General features: G+C 42.1%; 1 protein-coding gene across 1 annotated transcript in view; it reads left to right on the top strand.

Moving 5' to 3' along the window:
- The first annotated feature begins 2,605 nt into the window (after window positions 1-2,605).
- LOC122559593 (interleukin-17 receptor A-like) overlaps window positions 2,606-21,100 on the top strand; it is a 56,225-nt gene continuing 37,730 nt past the window's right edge. Inside the window, exons 1-3 of the mRNA XM_043709346.2 lie at window positions 2,606-2,895; window positions 10,387-10,411; window positions 20,149-20,295. Coding sequence (XP_043565281.1) covers window positions 2,803-2,895; window positions 10,387-10,411; window positions 20,149-20,295 — 265 coding nt within the window. The 5' untranslated portion in view covers window positions 2,606-2,802. The remainder of the gene's footprint in view (window positions 2,896-10,386; window positions 10,412-20,148; window positions 20,296-21,100) is intronic.

Below are 21,100 nucleotides of genomic sequence, written 5' to 3'. Positions count from 1 at the left end.
TTCTAATTGACCTGTTCAGAGATGTGAGATGTATTACATACTTCTGGTGTAGTTGTATAAAGTCAAAAATCACACAACAGCAGGTTTATTTGGAAGCACTAGCTTTTAGAGTGTTGCCCTTTCATCAGGTGATATGGTGTATTAGACCGTAACACACAGAATTTATAGCAAAAGTTTGCAGTGTGATGTAACTGAAATTATATATTGAAAGGACCTGGATTGTTTGTTACGTCTCTCATCTTTTAGAATGACCATGTTGGTTTGAGTTCTTTCATATAGAAAGAAGGCCTTCTATAGGTACATCAGGAATAAAAAAATGACTAGAGTAAGGTTAGGGTCAATCAAAGATAGTAGTGGAAAGTTATGTGTGGAATCTGAGTACATAGGGGAAGCACTTAATGAATACCTTACATCAGTATTCACATTGGAAAAGGGCAATGATAGTGAGAATACGGAGATACAGGCTACAAGATTAGACAGGATTGAGGTTGACAAAGAGGACGTTTTAGCAATTTTGGAAGATCTGAAAATAGATAAGACCCCTGGGCTGGATGGAATTTATCCTTGGATTCTCTGGGAAGCCAGGGAGGAGATTGCAGAGCCTTTGGCTTCAATCTTTATGTCGTCATTGTCAACAGGAGTATTGCCAGAAGACTGGAGGATAGCAAATGCTGTTCCCTTGTTTAAGAAGTGGAGTCAGGGCAACTCTGGTAATTATAGGCCAGTGAGCCTTACTTTGATTGTTGGAAAAGGTAATAAGAAATAGGATTTATAATCATCTGGAAAGGAATAATTTGATTAGGGATAAGTCAACACGGTTTTGTGAAGGGTAGGTCGTGCCTCACTAACCTTATTGATGATTTGGAGACGCTGGTGTTGGACTGAGGTGTACAAAATTAAAAATCACACAACATCAGGTTATAATCCAACAGGTTTATTTGGAAACACTAGCTTTCAGAGTGCTGCTCCTTCATCAACCACCTGATGAAGGAGCAATGCTCCAAACGCTAGTGCTTCCGAATAAAACTGTTGGACTATAACCTGGTGTTGTGTGCTTTTTAAATTTGTAACCTTATTGAGTTCTTCAAGAAGGTGACAAAACAGATGGATGAAGGTAAAGTGGTTGATGTGGTGTAAATGGACTTCAGTAAGGTGTTTGATAAGGTTCCACATGGTAGGCTATTGTACAAAATACGGAGTTTCAGGATTGAAGGTGATTTAGCGGTTTGGATCAGAAGTTGGCTAGCTGAAAGAAGATATCGGGTGGTGGTTGATGGGAAATGTTCATCCTGGAGCTCAGTTACCAGTGGTGTGCCGCAGGGATCTGTTTTGGGGCCACTGATGTTTGTGATTTTTATAAATGATCTGGATGTGGGCATAGAAGGATGGATTAGTAAATTTGCAGATGACACTAAGGTAGGCAAAGTTGTGGATAGTGCCAAAGGACATTGTGGGACATAGATAAGATGTAGAGCTGGGCTGAGAAGTGGCAAATGGAGTTTAATGCAGAAATGTGTGAGGTAGTTCACTTCGGAAGAAGTAGCAGGAATGCAGACTACTGGGCTAATAGTAAAGTTCTAGGCAGTGTAGATGAACAGAGAGATCTCAGTGTCCAGTTGCATAAATCCCTGAAAGTTGCCACCCAGGTTGATAGGGTTGTTAAGAAGACATACAGTGTGTTGGTGTTTATTGGTAGGGGGATTGAATTTCGGAGCCATGAGGTCATGCTTCAGCTGAACAAGACACTGGTAAGGCTGTACCTGGAGTATCGCATGCAGTTCTGGTCACCGCATTATAGGAATGATGTGGAAGCTTTGGAAAGGGTTCAAAGGAGATTTACTAAGATGTTGCCTGGTCATGGAAGGAAGGTCTTATGAAGAAAAGCTGAGGGAACCAAGGCTGTTTTCGTTGGAGAGAAAAAGGTTGAGAGGTGACTTAATTGAGACATATAAGATAATCAGAGGGTTAGATAGGGTGGACAGGGAGAGCCTTTTTCATCGAATGGTGAAGGCTAACACAAGGGGACATAGCTTTAAATTGAGGGGTGATAGATTTAGGACAGATATTAGGGGTAATTTCTTTACTCAGAGAGTAGTAGGGGTATGGAACGGCCTGCCTGCAACAGTAGTAGACTTGCCGACGTTAAGGGCATTTAAATGGGCATTGGACATACATATGGATAATAATGGAATGGTGTAAGTTAGATGGGCATCAGATTAATTTCACAGGTTGGCGCAACATTGAAGGCTGAAGGGCCTGTACTGTGCTGTAATGTTCCATGTCCTATGTTCTATATGTAAATCCCAGAACCTTTTTTAAGGTTACATTCTCAAGTAAGCTTTAACAATAGGTGCTATGTTGACCCAGATAATGAATTGAAGGTGTGAGGTGCCCTGTGTGAGGCAGTCTGTGCCCCAATGTTCTATTTCTAAAAAAAGGATATTTACAGAATCTCACATGGATTCATGCAGCTTTTGAGCGAAAGCTGATGTAGGTGAGAAATGAACTCAGATCTACCTGACGCGAGAGTTTCGGGACACACCTAGTGTAGCACAGGAACCCCCCACCTTCCCTTTTATGAAACGTGCGGAAACAGACTCAGCGTCTGCTTTTGACGGGCGGCTTCGCCCTCGCTGTTCCAGGAAGCGGAGCGGCTGTCGCTGTTGGCCGAGAGACTGGGACTGAGATGGGGATCTCCACTCCGGCCCTCCTGCTGGCTTGTTGAGATATTGATTGCCCTCCCCCGGAAAGTTCTGGAAAGTCAGTTTCCAATTTGTCGTCGGGCAGGTGTGGAGCAGTCGCATGGATCTCCGGGAATTCATCATCACCTTTGTATTTCTGCTCTGTCGAGCTGGACCTGGGAGGTTGGAAATTCTGGGAGACTGTTCACAGCCGGTAAGATTGAGGGGATTTATTATCACTCGGGGGGGGGGGGGTTAATCTGATATTCCAGCGGGAAAACATAATTTAATAGTCATGAAAATACAGGAGCACCGTGCTGAGGTATAAGAAACAGGCAAGTTGACTACATTTCCTTTTGAGATTTATTCTGGGACGGGTTTAAAACGAAACTAATCGGGATAGTGTACCTTTTAAACTTTAATGTGAAGTGTCAGTTTTGGGTTAGTACTTGTTTCTATCCCTAATTGCCCTGGAAGATCAGCTGCTCTAAGTGCTTTCGACACAGCAGAAAGTTACAAAACGTTTGGCCCAGTCACAGCGAAGTAGTTCTCAGTCAGGATGTGGTATATGTCCTCCATTGGTAACAAAGTTAAAAATCACACAACACCAGGTTATAGTCCAACAGGTTAAATTGGAAGCACTAGCTTTTGGAGCGCTGCTCCTTCATCAGGTGGTGAACCTGATGTGATTTTTTTTAACTTTGTACACCTCAGTCCAACACCGGCACTTCCATATCATGTCCATTGATAACAGTCACCATTTGATGGCTGCCCCTCTTCATTGGTGATGTTTTAAGATGTTGATTGTTAAGCAGTCAAGTGGATACTGTGAAGCTTCTTGTTATTTGAGTCACTCTCATCTAGGCAGATGGGGAGTATTCCATCACACTCTTGACCTATGTCTTAGAGATGGTGGACAGGCATAGGGGAGTGGAGAGGTGAGATACTTGCAGCAGAACTCCCGGTCTTTGACCTGGTCTTATAAGAAAAGTATTTCAAGTCCCCAGGCTGAGGTATTGGAGGATTTGGCAGTGATAATGCTATGCCAAATGTTGTTGTGAAGTGGTCACTGCCTGTCAACTTGGTCATATGAATATTGTATCACGGATGAAAAGTGTGGTGCTGGAAAAACACAGCAGGTCAGGCAGCATCCAAGGAGCAGGAGAGTCAATGTTTTGGGCATAAGCCCTCCTTCAGGGTGTGGAGGAGGTAGGGGTCTGAGAGATAAATAGGAGGGTGGGGCTGGGAGAAGGTCGCTGGGAATGTGAGGGGTGGATGTAGGTGGGGGGTAATTGTGGGGAGGGTGGAGAGTATAGGTGGAAAGGAACATGTAGGACAGGTGAAGAAGGTAGTGGAGGGTTGGATCTGGGTTGAGGTGGAGGGAGGGGAGAATTGGAAACTGGGGATGTTGATGCCTTGTGGTTGAAGGGTTCCAAGGTGGAAGATGAAACGTTTTTCCTCCAGTTGTCAGGTGGCTTGGATTTGACAGTGCAGGAGGCCCAGGACTTGCTACAGATGGAGTATCCTCAGGGAGGAGGAGTTGAAGTGATCAGCCACAGGGTGGTGGGGTTGTTTGTCCCGGAGATGTTCCCTGAAACGCTCCATGAGTTGGCGTCCTGTCTCTCCAATGTAGAGGAGACCACATCAAGAGCAATGGACACAGTAGATGAGGTGGGTGTGCCAGAAAATCTCTGCCAGATGTGAAAAGATCCTTTGGGGCCTTGGATAGAGGTGAGGGAGGAGGTGTGGGTGCAGGTTTTACACCTCTTGTGGTGGCAAGGGAAGGTGCCAGGTGTGAAGGGTTGGTGGGGAGGCATGGACCTAACGAGGGAATCACTGAGGGAATGGTCTCTGTAGAATGCAGATGGGGTGGGGAGGAAAATGTATCTCTAGTGGGATCTGATTGTGGATGGTGGAAATGGCAGAGGATAATGCACTGTGTCCAGAGATTAATGGGATGGATGAAGATCGGGAGGGAGTTCTATCCTTGTTGTGTTTAGAGGGGTGGCGTTCAAGGGCGAAGGTGTGGGAAGTGGCGGAGATGGGCTGGAGGGCATTATTGATCATGTGGGAGGGGAAACTGTGGTCATTGAAATAGGACATTGGAATGTTCTGAAGTGGAATTGCTTCTCCTATCCATCAAGTTCACGTACGTCTTGTTGCTTTTGAACATGGACTGCTTCAGTATCTGAGGAATTGCAAATGATGCTGAAAACTGCAAACTCTCGTGATAATCATCACTTTAGCCCTTTTGATAGTGGGATAATAATTGATGAAGCAGCTGAATAGCTTTTGCTCTTTAACTCTCCTGAGCTAGTATCCACCATGGACAGACCTTGGGAACCATTTGAGATTAAATAAAGGTCGAGATTTCTGTTTCAACTTTTGCTAAAGTTACCCCTTCCATTCAAAACTTTAAAAGCACCTCTCGTTAACTCTTTATAAAAACAACTATTTATTAACTTCACATCAAACACATCTAATTCTTCAATGACTTCTTTGAGTTGTCAGTTTATATAGAAATCCCTGATGTGGTCATTGTAGCTTGTAGAAAGCAGCCAAATGTTAATCATGCAACAATGATAGTTCTTGTGATATCAATCAACAACTATTATAAATGCTAGATATCTTTTTAAAGCTCTCAGACAGACTGTTAGGTTTTTTTTCTGTTGTTATAGTACTGGGACTTAATTGCTTGACAATTTCATGAACCTTTACATCTTCATAAATAAACTCCCTCATTAAAGCTTAAGTTCCTTGCTACAGTAGAAATGGAATCTGTTTGAATTCAACACTGATTTGAAGTTGCCCTGTTAAGTTTGGATATCCCAGTCATATCCTCCTTCTCCCTGTTCATAAAAAGATCAGGAAATCCATCCAGATCTTGCCCCTATCCACTATTTTTCAAAGATCTGCAAACTTGGGAAGCATTGTAAATATTCTAACCAGTATCTCCATGTGCCTCCGTGTCATACTTTGTTATAATACTCCTGTGTAATTCCTTTGGATGATTCAGTGCATTAAAAGTGCTGATTAGTCATGTTTTTGCTGAATTTGTGCCATGCTTGATCTCAGCAAGGTTCTAGTATTCTGATGATGTACATTCTACAGCTGCTGAGACTCCTTGGCATTGTTTGTCTGAGGTGTACGTAGATTTCATTTTTACTGCTTTGTGGTTGGTCAGTTGAGATGTCATAACTTATGATCACAGACGAAATGTGGTTTTATTGGGCTTCCTGTGTGTACACAACACAGCCGGAAACAATGAAACAAAACAATAAAACAAAACAGTGCTGGAGAAACTCAGCAGGTTTAGCAGTATCTGTACAGAGAAAAACAGAATTAATATTTCAAAATCCAATGACCTTTTCAGCTTTTGTTTCAGATTTCCAGTATGCATTATTTGTAATTCACAGAAACAATTTGATACAGCAGAGGATACAGGTGGTAGTTTGCATTTTGAGCCATAAAAAGATTTGTGTGGAAAATAGTACGTAGTGATTTGGCTAAAAATAACGTTCATGACTCCTTTGGGGTGCTATGTCCTGAATTGCTTATATACCTAAAATATATCATTGTCAGTAATCTTTGTGAATTCTGCTTGTGGATCAACCTGAAGTTACATAGCATCCTAGCTAGAAGTTAGTATGGTATCTGTCACTGTTGTCTCTGGTGCCTTTTCCAAGTAACAATTAATATTCTCTTGTGTTTTTACTAAGAGATTATTTAATATGGATAAGAAATGGGAAGGCATGTTTTGATGAAAACATAAAAGTCTGCAAAGAGGTCTCGATAGGTCGAGTGAGTGGGGCAGAATGTTGGTATGTGGAGTTTAGTGTAGGAAACTGAGAGAGCATGCACTTCCATGGGAAGAAGTAAAAGGCAGGCAATTATTTAAATGGAGAAAGACTTTTGAAAAAGTGTAGCAGAGAGGGGTCAGAATGTTCTTGTGCATGAGAGGCAAATTTAGAATGCAAGTACAGCAAGTAAATAAAAATGTATGTGGACTTTTGGCCTTTTTTGCTAAGGAAGTTATGCCGCAGCTGTACCAGGTCCTGTATTATCCCTGGAGAACTGTGTATAATTTTGATCCTGTATTTAAGAAAGGACGTATTGGCATTTTTAAGCAGTTCGAAGTCTGTAGGCTCATACCCAGGAGTGACAGAATTCACTTCTAGTTAAAAGGTTAGGCCTTTACTCATTAGAGTTTAGAAGGATGAGGGGTCATCTTATTGAAATGAGATTCTGAGGGAGCTTGACAGGCTAGATATTGAGAAGATGGGGGAATCTCAAACTGGGGAGCAAGCTTACCAAGTAAGTGTTCATTCATTTAACACTGAGCTGCAAGGCGAGTAATAATGCCTGGAATTCTCTACCCCATAGAGTTGTGGAAGGTAGATCTCTGTCTTTAATGAGGAAATAGACTTTTGAAATATCAGGGAGTTGAGGATAGGTTGCCATGAATGAGGAGATGAAGTCTGGAGCTGATCAGCTATGATCTTGTTGAATGGCAGGTCAGGCTTAAAAGGTACAATGGCCTACTCCAAGTCCTTATAATGGGTTGAGATGTAATTTATGCAGGGGTCAAGAAAGCAGTGATGGTGTGGTTATATCAGAAACTTAGTTTTCATTTTGGATTTCGAGAAGTAGAAGTGGAACTTACTCAGAACAATGAGGTACAGTTTAAAAGAAAATGGTTAGTGGGATTAGGTGGTTTCTTCCTGCCCCACCAGTAGGAGGTGTGAAGAATAACAGGTGTTACTGACTCTCTTCCAGTTGTGTCAACATTTTAATTAAGTAAAATTTCAGCAAGAAAACATGACAGAAAATAAAAAAAATATTTTGCTACGTTGCTTGGTAATCTTATGTGATTGCACATGGCAGTTGAGAGCAAGTATAAATTTCCAATGGAGCAGGAATAGGAGAAAAGAGACCTGAAATTTGAGTTACTCCTGTTGAGTAGAGTCACAACATTCCTGAAGGAAAAATGGCATTTTCATATTTAGGAAACTGGCACTGTGGGCTCCACTTCCACCAGCACAATATTCTGCTAACAAATGTTGTCGTCTTGTTTAATTTATGCATGGGGCAAAAGGGACCGAACCACCAGGATTTCTGTTCCATGACAATATCGTATTAATCTTGCCTGGTTTGACATTGTCAGAGAAATCAGTACCTTATTTTTCTCTGTTGGACTTCTTTAGACCTGTTGAAATCCTTTGGCCAAAATTTTGGCTGTTCTTCCCTGGCATCAGGGTCTGCAAAACAGCTATGTATGATAAAAGATACTTGCTAGGTATGAGGAGGACAAACATGCTCATAGTTGATATATTTTAATTATCTTGACAGCGAAGGTATAATTTGGAAAGGATTGCATTCTTGCCCCTTCCTTTCACACTGGTGCTGCCCTTAGAGCGGGAAGTGGATGTCACGTACTCTTCAACAATAGTTCCTGTACAAATTGTCTCAACAGCAAACAACATACCAAGTATTATCGGGACATGTAGGCTTGATGTACTTTTTCCTGGTTGGATCTAGAAATGATTTAATTGTAATAAGTATCAAGTTAATTTTTTTTTCAAAAGCCATTTTTTATTAATTACCAGTAAGTGAGAATCATGGTTGAGTGATGATTTGAACAGTTGATTTATTGTCTCGTACCTATATACAGTGAAAAGTTTTTTGTTCTGTGGGCAGTGTAAACATTGTATTCTCACTCTGTGTTACCCTAATGCACTTGATATGGAATGATCAAAGTCCAGCTGCAGAGAAGGCGCACAAAGAGAGAGATCAACATTTAAATTTAAAATTTGAGGTCCATTCAGAAGTCTAACAGCAGGGAAGAAGCTGTTCTTGGATCTGTTGGTATACGTTTTTAAGTTTTTACATCTTCTGCCGAATGGTAGAAGTTGGAAAAAGATTATAACCAGGGTCGGAGGGATCTTTGAAGTTGGTTGCCTTCCCAATGTAGCAAGAGGTATGGATGGGGTCAATGGATGGAAGGTTGGCTTGTGTGATGGATTGAGCTGTGTTCACAACTCTGTAGTTTCTTACGGTCCTGAGCACAGTAATATCGCCCAAGCAGCGATATATCGGATAGAATTCTTTCTGTTGTGCACCTATATTAAAAACAAAACTGGCATGTGTCTTTACAGATGTGCTGAATTCCCTTATCCTCTTGAGGTGTTGTTGTGTTTTCTTGACCATGGCAAAAATGTGAGGGCACTGGGAAAGATTGGCAGTCTTCACTTCTAGGAACTTGTCGCTCTTGATAATCTCTTTCTCAGCACCATTGTGGACAAGGATATGCCTTCCACTGTATTTCTTGAAGGAAATGACCTCCTTTGCTGACATTGTGGGAGAAATTGTTATTTTTACACCACACCACCAAGCACTCTGTGTGTCTCTCCTGTATTATGTCTCGTTATTGTTTGAGACTTGGCTGACATTATGGTATCGTCAGCAAACTTGTAGATGGAGTTAGGATGAAATTTGGCTACATAATTGTGTATAAGCAGTATAGTAAGGGGTTGAGTACATGGCCTTGTAGGGTGCAGATGTTGAGGATTACCATGGAGGGGTTGTTGCCTCATCTCCCTGATTGCGGTCTATGGGTCAGGAAGTAGAGGATCCAGAGGATAAATTTGAGATTTAGTTTGGTTGGAATTATAGCGTTGAAGGTGCAGCTGATAGTCAATAAGTAGGAGCCTGATGTAGATATCCTCGCTTTCCAGATGTTCCAGAGAGATGGCATCTGCCGTGGACCTGTTACAATTTGGCTACAGATGCAAGGGATCAAGGCAGGTTGGTCCCTTATATTCAAGATTAGAGTGGTACTGGATATGCATAGCAGGTCAGGCAGCATCCGAGAAGCAGGAATTCCTGATTAAGGGCTCCTGCCCGAAACATCGATTTTCTTGCTCCTCGGATGCTGCTTGACCTGCTGTGCATTTCCAGCGCTACTCTAATCTCCAACACCTGCAGTCCTCAGTTTCAACTGTTCCCTTAAATTGTCATGCCAGAGCACTACTTCAACATGTGGGGAATTTCCAACACTTGCACTTTGTGAGTCAAAGATTAATATTGTATTTATTGTGCAACACTATTCCTAGAACATGGTGTTTTGTTGAGCTCACTTAAAACCTGCTCGTCAAGAAGGTTTCAGATTTAGACTTGAACGTCATAATTAACTTCCTTAATTCTCTTCTTACTGTTTCAGGCTTGGTGAATAGCTCTCCCATGTGTGGATCCGAAAGCTGTTGATTTGACCAGTAGTCCAATACTTAGACACTGTCAAAACTGACACCCCAATACAGGATTGAGCAGGAGGTATTAAATCAAGGTTCAGTATTCCTGAGCTAGTGAGCATGATCAAAAGGCAAGAAAGGGGATTTCCCAGTGTTCCAGCCAACAGTCTCCTGTGAGCATTAGTATCAAAAGCTAGCCACTCGTCACTGAATTTGTTTGGCTTTCAGTATGCATACCTGGATTAATAATGCTCTACTCCATTGTTTGTAATGTATTGTATATATCCTGTGAGCAAAAGGACACAAATGCACATCATATGGATACTGTAGCAAATGTACTTCCTGTTTAAGTATAAAGAGACCAATAAATACTCAGTGTATAACTCAGACCTATAATTACATTAAACAGTGTTGCATTTGCTCTTGGCTGAAATTTCTCATTTGTCTTTTTCAAACAGGGTTTGAATTGTACTGTTCATATTGGTAAGTACAGTTCCCATTTTTAAAAAATTGTTGTTAATGCCTATCCTTGAAAGGCCTTCATATCAGAAGGTAGTGTTTCATAACAATACATTCAAATCTTATGGTCCCAGCTGTTTCATAGTTCATGTTTTTTGTTTTAAAATGAGGTGCTCCTTCACAGGAAAGAATCAACATAATGCTGCAGGTTTGGTTATTGTAGAATCCCTACAGTGTGGAAGCAGACCATTGAGTCCACATGCACCTTCCAATGCCAACTCCCTACCCTATTCCTGTTACCTGCATTTCCCCATGGCTAATCCACTCAACTGTCCTGGATACTATGGGCAGTTTAGCATGGCCAATCGACCTAACCTGCACGTCTTTGGACTGTGGGAGGAAATCTGAGCACCAGGAGGAACTCAACACAGACAGACAGACACTTGAGGGTGGAATCTAATCCAGGTCCCTGTGCTGTGAGGCAGCAGTGCTAACCACTGCCACCATACTGAAGTGAAGATAAAATGAATTAAACCAAGCTATTTACAGAATATGCTTTGAAAGATTGAAATGTGACAAAATGCAATCCTGCCTATCACAACTCTATCAAGTTATAGTACTAAAACACCAGGAAATTCCTTTCTCTATCACATCTATAGATTTACTTTGCTGTTTCTTTCTACTCCTGGTCTTGAGGGATTGAAAACCTTTTTTTCTTGTCACACACTGACCTTAAACTCTTCACTTTAAATAAGCATGTAGGGTTTTACCCAAATACTTCTGGATCCTTCAAGTAAAACCGTGAACCTGCAGCAGTTCTTGTACCTAGTGTCAGTCTTACATTATCCCTGCACACCATTTCTACCTAAATAATCATCCCAAGTTCTCCTTGAATGCCTTAATTGAACCTGCCTCCACCACATTTCCAGGTGGTGCAATAGACATCCAAACTCCTCACTGTGTGGAAAAGTATTCTTTCTCAGCACCATAGCTTTGTTTAAACATCACTTCCCTGTTGTTATTTTTCTTTTAGAGAGCAGCTGTTCCTGCTTGAATCTACTGTTAAGTCTGCTCATGATTTTGAAAACCCCAATCAAATTCCCTCTCTGTCACCTTCTGTCCAAGGAGAACATTCCCAATACCTACAATCTAATCTCATTAGAAATGTTTCTTGTTCTGGCTTTCTATTAAAGAAAACACTCCAGAAATACCAACAAGTTGAACATTAAAGTCACTGTTACACACAGACCAAAACAAATAGTTCAAATCTAAACTGTAAAATAAATGTTAGAACGTATGTATATAAATCACACCTTAAGTATCTGACTTGATAGCCTACTTAATTTTAAAGATTACATTAATGTGCTGTACTGCTTGTGAGCTTTGTGTTAATGTGAAGGAAATGAAAGTGTGAGCCCGTTGTTTGTTTCAGTAAATTATTGTACTGGCCAACCTACTATTCAGTAAACTGAAAAAGCAGAGGTGATCAGTAAATTCATAATATTGCTCTACAGTAACATGGAGTATTAAATGATATTATTCCAAACACCCATCATGGGTGTGCCAACAGGCTCATGAATGCGCCATCATAAGCCACAGCCTTTGTTGGCTTGTCCTCAACTCAGCTATGTTCCTTTTGATACTGGCTCAGGTTTTTGATCTCATCTCCAAAACAGTTCCAAATGTCACAAATTCCAATTCCCAATAGCATTAGCAGACATCCAGCTGCATTTGGGAGTGTGGCATTGAGCAGTTATACGAAATAATAATCTTTTGTTCTTATTCCTTTTATGTTCTGTTGAATATGCTCTGTGCCCTTGCCATAATGTGCTTCCATGGGGGCTGTGGATTGAACTTATAGGTCAGGCTGCAGGCTCTGATATCTGAATGTGCCTGAGCCAGCCATCAGTAGTTGCACAAAAGATGCTGGGATAACTATTTGTTTCTACTTTCTCCCTAATGAATGAAACTATTTAGAACAGCTGAATATGGAGGGTGCAGAGGAAGATAGTGATAAACTGCCCTAACACAAAATGAATCCAAAGTTTATTTGAATATAGATAAAAAATTGGAAAAATGTTAATTAGAAAATGGAGTGGGCCTAAAGGGGACTGGTTCATAGAAACAGCTGAAGAACTAATTGAGCACCGTAGAATCCCTACCATATGGATCCAGCTCATTTGGCCCAAATGACTCCACACTGACTTTCCAAAGATCATCTCAACCAGACATCCCTGGACACTATGGACAATTTAGCATGACTAATCCACCAAACCTACACATCTTTGGACTGTGGAAGGAAACCGGATCATCCCTAGGAAACTCCCCCTGACACAGGGAGAATGTGTCTGTGTGAAGTTTGCAGAGTCACCTTGAGGGTGGAATTGAATCCAGGTTCCTGGCACTGCAAGGCAGCGGTGCTAACCACTGAGCCGCCAGACTGCTGCTTTAGCGCATACAAGCATCAGAGCCTGTAGCCCTACCTCTTAAATTTAATCCATGAACCCACGTGGAAGCAATCATGCCGAGGGTACAGGCCATCTTCAACAGACAGACAATGTAAAGGAATAAATATTTTAAGTCTCTTGAAGATGATATTGCCCAAGGTTTAGTGAAAGAAGAGGGAGTCGGGATGCTGTGGGCTAAAATAAGTCTAAACAGGATAAATAGGCTACACATAAAGGGCTGATATGATGCATCCAAGAATAGAGGGGAAAATTGTGGTGGTACCAGTCATAATCTTCCTATTTAGTTAGGGACATGGTGCTAACAGGCTGAAGAATTGCAAATGTTTGTACTGCCTGAACAATGGTGTCAATAAGCCCATCAGCTACTGAAAAGACAGTTTAATTATGGTGAAGGGAATGTTTTCAGAAATGATTATTCAGCACATTGTTAACAGTACATGGACAAAGAATTATCAAAACTCCAACATGGATTTGTCAAGGGTCAATTATGTTTACCCAATTTGCATGAAATTTTGGTATGGTAACAAGTTGAAGAATGAAATGCAGGTGGATTCCCAGATATATTTGAAATGTACCACAAAACTTTGCTTTATAAGCAAAGTTAGAAACCTTGGCATAAGCAGCATGATAAGAAACAGAAGTGGAGAGTAGTTTGTCAGAAAGGAAAAAAATTTAAAGAGGGGGTCTTCCCAGAGTACAATTTTAGGCTCACTGCTTTTTTTAAAAAATCTACTAGTTATGCAAGGCACAGTCTCAAAATTATGGATGATACAAAACTTTGGTTTATCAAAATGCAGAGAAGTGGGAAGAACAAGGAAGAGAACTAAATGGTACAGTACTGAAAATGAATGTCAAAACAAACTTAGGAGCATGTGTACGATTAATTGAAGGTGGCAGCACAGGTTGAGAAAACAGTTAATGTCTTATGAGAGTCTGCACTTTATAAAGGGAATGATAGAGTGCAAAAAAAAGATAAAGCTGCACAAAGCAAGCAAAGAAAACTGTGCAGAAAGTAGAGCATGGGATAAAAAGGGTCGTTCTCAGAGCAGCAGCCGGTGACAAGTGGTGTTTCACAAGGCTCATTGTTAATGTATAGAAAAGTTGTGGTCCCAACAATCTAGTTAAAGGAACTGAGGGCATTCTGGCAAGAATAGGTAGAGGGACAGGTAGCATTGAGGCAGCAGGGAGGCTGCAAAACGATCCGGCCAATTTAGGAGTGTGGACATAGTGGCAGATGGAGTACAACCTGGGAAAGTGAGGTCATGCCATTTGGAGGAAGAATAGAGGCATGGACTATTTTCTAAATGGGGAGAAAATTCCCAAGTCTGAAGTGCAAAGAGATTTGGGAGTTCTAGTCCAGGATTCTCTCAAGGTAAACACAGGTTGAGTCAGTAATTAGGAAGACAAATGCAATGATGGCATTTATTTTGAGAGAATATAAAAGCAGGGATGTGCTTCTGAGGCTCAATAAGGCTCTGGGCAGACCACATTTGGAGTATTGTGCATTGTTTTGGGCCTCATGTCTCAGGAGGGATGTACTGGCCCCTGGAGTGTGTTCAAAGCAGGTTCACAAGAACAGTCCCAGGAATGAAAAGCTTAACATGAGGAACATTGGAGGACTCTGGGTCTATACTCTATGGAGTTTTAGAAGGAGGAGGAGGGATTCTAATTGAAACTTAGAGAATACTGAATGGCCTGGATAGAGTGGATGTTGGGAAGATGTTTCCATTGGTTGGATAGACTAGGAGCCTAGGGCACAGTCTAAGAGTAAAAGGGAAGACCTTTTAGAATGGAGATAAAAAGGAGGAACTTTTTCATGCAGAGTGCGATGAATCAATGAAACTCATTGCCACAGAAAGCTGTAGAGACTAGGTCATGGGGCATATTGAAGAATAATATGGATAGGTTTCTTCATTATCAAGGGGATCAAGGGTTACAGGGAGAATGCAGGAGAATGGGGTTGAGAAAGTCATCGGCCATGACTGAATGGTGGAGCAGACAGCATGGGCTGAATGGCCTAATTTCTGCTCCTGTCTTATGGTTTAATCTGCTTTAGTTTCTACTGGGGAATGGTGCCCATTTTGGGTATTGAACAGACCAATATCCATATGCTGGATTAGACAAAGAAAGATGATCTGAGATTAAGGGTTTTATTGCACAAACACCAGGTCACCTTCCCCTTCTGGATTCTTTCTTTGTCCCGATGCCAAACTCCCCAGTAGTGGAAAAACCTAGCTCAAATTTTAACTGTGGACTTGTCTTGATATTTTTGACTTGTCAGTTCAAGAGTGTTATTACACACCTCTTAGTAGATGGGACATGGACCTGGCTCTCCTGGCTCAGAGGTAAAGATGCTACCGCTGTGCCATAACAGCCCTCATAACCCAGCTTTTGTTTCTTTAAGATGCGAAGGCAGAAAGGGTTCAATAATCCAACCCTCATTACTGACGAAACTAGTTCTAATAGCCGTTGCTGAATTCTTGTTCATAAGGCAATTATGTACATTGTAAATTGAATTTGAGTTATCCATCCAGTAGTTACTTAGCTATGAAGTCCTGGGATATTTTGAAGAAATGGAGTTCTCAACATACTCACTCCAAAGTTAACATCGCTATTGAGCAACTCAGATTTTAATAAAAGATCAACCTGTTCAGAGATGTTATTACACAACTCCAGAGCAAGAGAGACTTTAACCTGGGTCTCCTGGCTCAGACGTACTGTCACTACGTCGATGTGCAACAAGAGTCCTTTTACCCATGTCATTTATATTCAAAAGTATTCTTACAACTGCACTTTTTTTTTGTCCACTATAACCAAGTCACATATACTAAAAATCCCAGCTTTTTAATATCCAGATGTATTCTCTCTCACATAACTGGATGTTGTATTAAAGAGCTAGGTTTTTTCCCTTTTTTCAAACCCCACACTACGGCCTAACTGCGGTAGTGTTTATTTTTACCCCAGCAACCATGTTGTTTGTGTGCAGGTGTGAGACAGTGAAAGACACAAGGTGCACAAATCTTTATTCAGTTTCCACCGCCAGGAAGAAAGGAAACACCCGAGTGGCCAGTGACAAGCAGTGCCCTTCACATCAAAAGGCAATGCTGTGAGGTCAAACAGTGAAGGGGAGGGCAGGGATTAAATCAAAAGAGAGTTGGAGGGGGAAATAATGCACATCCCTACCTGCGGCGCCCACCTCTCCCTGAACTCCTCCAGGGTGTTGGACACCGCGTGCTCCTTCTCCAAGGACACCCGGGCCCTGACGTAACCGTGGAAGAGGGGCAGGCAGTCAGCCCTAACGGCCCCCTCCACGGCCCGCTGCCTGGACCTGTTTATGGCCAGTTTGGCCAGGCCCAGGAGCAGACCCACGAGGAGGTCTTCAGACCTGCCCTCCCTCCGTACCGGGTGCCGAAGATCAGGAGTGTGGGACTGAAGTGCAACCAAAAGCAGAGGAGGAGCAAACGCCCACACCCAATATATACATGGTTCATGGACTCCACAACACCACAGAACAGGTAGTTAGGCTGGGAGTCCATGAACCACCACAATCTGCAGTTGCAGGGCACCACTGCGTGCAGCACCCTTCACCCCAGATCCCCAAAAGAAAGGGGGAGGAATAGTGATGGAAAAGGATAGACCAGATCCAAATTTGAAGTTCTAAATTGGAGAAAGGCCAATTTTGACAGTATTAGGTAAGAACTTTCGAAAGCTGATTGGAGGCAGATATTCGCAGATAAAAGGACGGTTGGAAAATGGGAAGCCTTCAGAAATGAGATAACAAGAATCCAGAGAAAGTATATTCCTGTCAGGGTGAAAGGGAAGGCTGGTAGGTATAGGGAATGCTGGATGACTAAAAAAATTGAGGGTTTGGTTAAGAAAAAGATGGAAGCATATGTCAGGTATAGACAGGATAGATCAAGTGAATCCTTAGAGTATAAAGAAAGTAGGAGTATACTTAAGAGGGAAATCAGGAGGGCAAAACGGGGACATGAGATAGCTTTGGCAAATAGTATTAAGGAGAATCCAAAAAGTTTTTACAAATATTAAGGGCAAAAGGGTAACTAGGGAGAGAATAGGGCCCCTCAAAGATCAGCAAGGCGGCCTTTGTGTGGAGCCACAGAAAATGGGAAAGATACTAAATGAATATTTTGCACCAGTATTTACTGTGGAAGATATAGACAGTAGCGAAATAGATGGTGACATCTTGCAAAATGTCCAGATTACAGAGGAGGAAGTGCTGGATGTCTTGAAACAGTTAAAAGTGGATAAATCCCCAGGACCTGATCAGGTGTACCCGAAAAATCTGTGGGAAGCTAGAGAAGTGATTGCTGGGCCTCTTTCTGAGATATTTGTATCATCGATAGTCACAGGTGAGGTGCCGGAAGACTGGAGGTTGGCAAACGTGGTGCCACTGTTTAAGAAGGGTGGTAAAGACAAGCCAAGGAACTATAGACCAGTGAGCCTGACCTCGGTGGTCAAGTTGTTGGAGGGAATCCTGAGGGACAGGATGTACATGTATTTGGAAAGGCAAGACTGATTAGGGATAGTCAACACAGCTTCGTGTGTGGGAAACCACGTCTCACAAACTTGATTGAGTTTTAAGAAGTAACAAAGAAGATTGATGAGGGCAGAGTAGTAGATGTGATCTATATGGACTTCAGTAAGGTGTTCGACAAGGTTCCCCATGGGAGACTGATTAGCAAGGTTAGATCTCATGGAATACAGGGAGAACTAGCCATTTGGATACAGAACTGGCTGAAAGGTAGAAGACAGAGGGTGGTGGTGGAGGGTTGTTTTTCAGGGTGGAGGCCTGTGACCAGTGGAGTGCCACAAGGATCGGTGCTGGGTCCTCTACTTTTTGTCATTTACGTAAATGATTTGGATGCGAGGTACACTTAGTAAGTTTGTAGATGACACCAAAATTGGAGGTGTAGTAGACAGCGAAGAGGGTTACCTCAGATTACAACAGGATCTTGACCAGATGGTCCAATGGGCTGAGAAGTGGCAGATGGAGTTTAATTCAGATAAATGCGAGGTGCTGCATTTTCGGAAAGCAAATCTTAGCAGAACTTATACACTTAATGGTAAGGTCCTAGGGAGTGTTGCTGAACAAAGACTCCTTGGAGTGCAGGTTCATAGCTCCTTGAAAGTGGAGTCGCAGGTAGATAGGATACTGAAGAAGGCGTTTGGTATGCTTTCCTTTATTGGTCAGAGTATTGAGTACAGGAGTTGGGAGGTCATGTTGCGGCTGTACAGGACATTGGTTAGGCCACTGTTGGAATATTGCGTGCAGTTCTGGTCTCCTTCCTATCGGAAAGATGTTGTGAAACTTGAAAAGGTTCAGAAAAGATTTACAAGGATGTTGCCATGGTTGGAGGATCTGAGCTACGGGGAGAGGCTGGGGCTGTTTTCCCTGGCGTGTCGGAGGCTGAGGGGTGACCTTTTATAGAAGTTTACAAAATTGAGGGGCATGGATAGGATAAATAGACAAAGTCTTTTCCCTGGGGTCAGGGAGTCCAGAACTAGAGGGCATAGGTTTAGGGTTAGGGGGGAAAGATATAAAAGAGACCTAAGGGGCAACTTTTTCACGCAGAGGGTGGTACGGGTATGGAATGAGCTGCCAGAGAATGTGGTGGAGGCTGGTACAATTGCAACATTTAAGAGGCATTTGGATGGGTATATGAGTAGGAAGGTTTGGAGGGATATGGGTCAGGTGCTGGCAGGTGGGACTAGATTGGGTTGGGATACCTGGTTGGCATGGACGGGTTGGACCGAAGGGTCTGTTTCCATCCTGAGCAACGGCTCCCTGACGACAGCCACTACTCCTGCCGGAGGGTAGGCGCGAAGTGATTCGACCATGTTCCAGACAGTGATCAGGTCCTGGTAAAAGACAGGCAGCGTCTTGACGGCGACCTCCAAACCGTCACGGTCGACGAACAGGAGCTGCGTGTCGTAGTTGAGGTTACGCACCTGGTGGAAAAAATACGTCACCAGGGCGCACCACCTCGGAGGAGGCTCGACGTAAAGGTATCACTGCAAGATCTGAAGGTGGAATGTCGCGACCTGGGTGCGGACGCACACCAGCGACTGACCGCCTTCCAAGAGCTAGGTTTATACCACAAGTGATTTGGTGATGGGAAACAAGATCCAGTGAGCATCACTTGCTCTCAAATTAGCTCTGGAACTGTTCCATTTTACCCTTAAAGGAACTACATTTCTGATATTGTCATTGTATGCAGCATTTTTGGAAGGGTATGAAGGCATTAGGGAGTGTGCAGAAAAATTCACAAAAGTGCTTCTAAGAGCCCAAGTTGTTTGTGAAAAAGAGAAATTGGAGAAAATAAAGTGCAGATTTAAGAGCGGGTGTAATCATTTTTCATTGAAAGGGTTAAGAAATAAACTGATTTAAAGCCAGCAGCAAGAACTTTTTTAAAACCTAGCAGATAAGAACTGGAGTTCACTGCCCAGGAGCATGGTGGAGATAGATTCATACCAGATATTAAAATAGAATTGAATAATTATCCGAAGAGTAAAGATTTGTAGGGAAACAAGAAAAAGACTAGTTACTGGAACTCTGAAATATTCTTGCAGAGAGCCAATAAACAGTCAGACCTTCCATGCTCAAACTATTCTACATTCCATTCCCGATCTGCACCCTGCTTGAGCACTCGCTTAACTAGTTTAGATCTATTTGCAGATTTTTTTTTTTCTTTGTGTATTCCTCACAGCTAAGATTCCCACCAGCTTTATATCTACTGAAAATGTGAATATATTACCCTTGGTCTCTTCGTCCAAATCCTTAATATATTGTAACAAGTTGTAAGCAGCCGAGGCCCCTACATTATGTTAAGTGTAATTATAAATTGTTTGGTGTTACACGTTAATTTGTCAGGATTTGCTAAAAGCATCATTTTGAACTCATGTCATTGTCCTTCCATGATCAAATGACTGCAACACTGTTCCAACTACAACCTGGCCAATTGGAATCAGGGGCAGCGCAAATAGTTTTCTCTTCAGTTTCATACCTTCGGTCTCTTATGGCTGAGGACAACATGGGCAGCTGACCCATATACCAGTATCAATGCCTATCCTGAAATACTGATCAAAGATTTAAGTTTTCACCTGTGAAAATGTTCTAGACAGTGAGGAAAGACTGAACCTTTTTCAACTGTACCGATGTACCCTAGTAGCCCAATCAAAAACTAGAATGTGGCTTGTTTTTAAAAAGGTGATTAATTTTCACATTGGAATTTGCTGACAAAAAGTTATTTTCTTCTTCTTTGCCATGATCAGGTGGCTGTTTGGATAGCAGTTGGTTGAGCTTTTCCCGTTGGACACCTTCATTTCCCAAAGAACTACACGTTAATCTTGCCAATCAAACAAATGCAACTGGAGTCTCAGTGCCTGTACTGTCCATCAGCTGGAGATTAAGAACAGATGGTAAGCATGTAACATAAAAGTTTCTTATTTTAAAACATAGCAGATTCTAGTGATCCTCTTTGTCGTCGTGTGTTAACTATTGGTCTTGTTACTCATAGTCTGAAGTCACACGCCACCAGGTTGTAGTCCAACCGGTTTGTCTGAAATCGCAAGCTTCTGGAGCACACCCCCTTCGTCAGGTGTAATGAGAGAGAAGAAAACACAGACATAACTTATAGGCAGAGACATCAAAGAATGGTGCAAGTGGAGTGTTGAATAATAAGTCTCTGCAAGTGACCAAGAGTGTTAGACAGTGAGTCAAGTGTCAACAGCTAGCTGACTAACAAACAAAGAGATGACTTAAATTAGATGAGGCAGAGATAATTACAGGAAAAAAAGTGCTGGAGATAAACCAAATGATTTGAAGTAACATGATAAGTATACGTCATATGCCAAGGGTCTAATCAAAGTAAGTATTCTAAAACTACAAACTTATTAAGGTAGAAAGATCTCAACTTATCAAGGTGACAGGGTCAAAACAGGACAGTAAGGAAGATTTTAAACACACACACAACACGTGTAGCAAGACACTAACCCAAGATCATGATTGAGGCCGTCGTCATGGGTATGGAACCTGGCTAGCAGTTTCTGCTCAGCAATTCTGCATTGTTGTGTATCTCAAAGTCCACCTTGGAGGAGGCATCCCTGAAGATCAGAGGCTGAATATCCTTGACCACTGAAGTGTTTCTGCAATTGGGGGGGAAAATTCCTGTGTGATTGTTGTGTGGTGTCCATTCATCTGTTTTTGTAGCATCTGCATGGTCTC

This window comes from Chiloscyllium plagiosum, unplaced genomic scaffold (genome assembly GCF_037043375.1).
Source record: "Chiloscyllium plagiosum isolate Xiang-an unplaced genomic scaffold, Cpla_swu_hap1 HiC_scaffold_19, whole genome shotgun sequence".
NCBI lineage: Eukaryota > Metazoa > Chordata > Chondrichthyes > Orectolobiformes > Hemiscylliidae > Chiloscyllium > Chiloscyllium plagiosum.
This window is presented reverse-complemented; position numbering and strand designations above follow the sequence as displayed.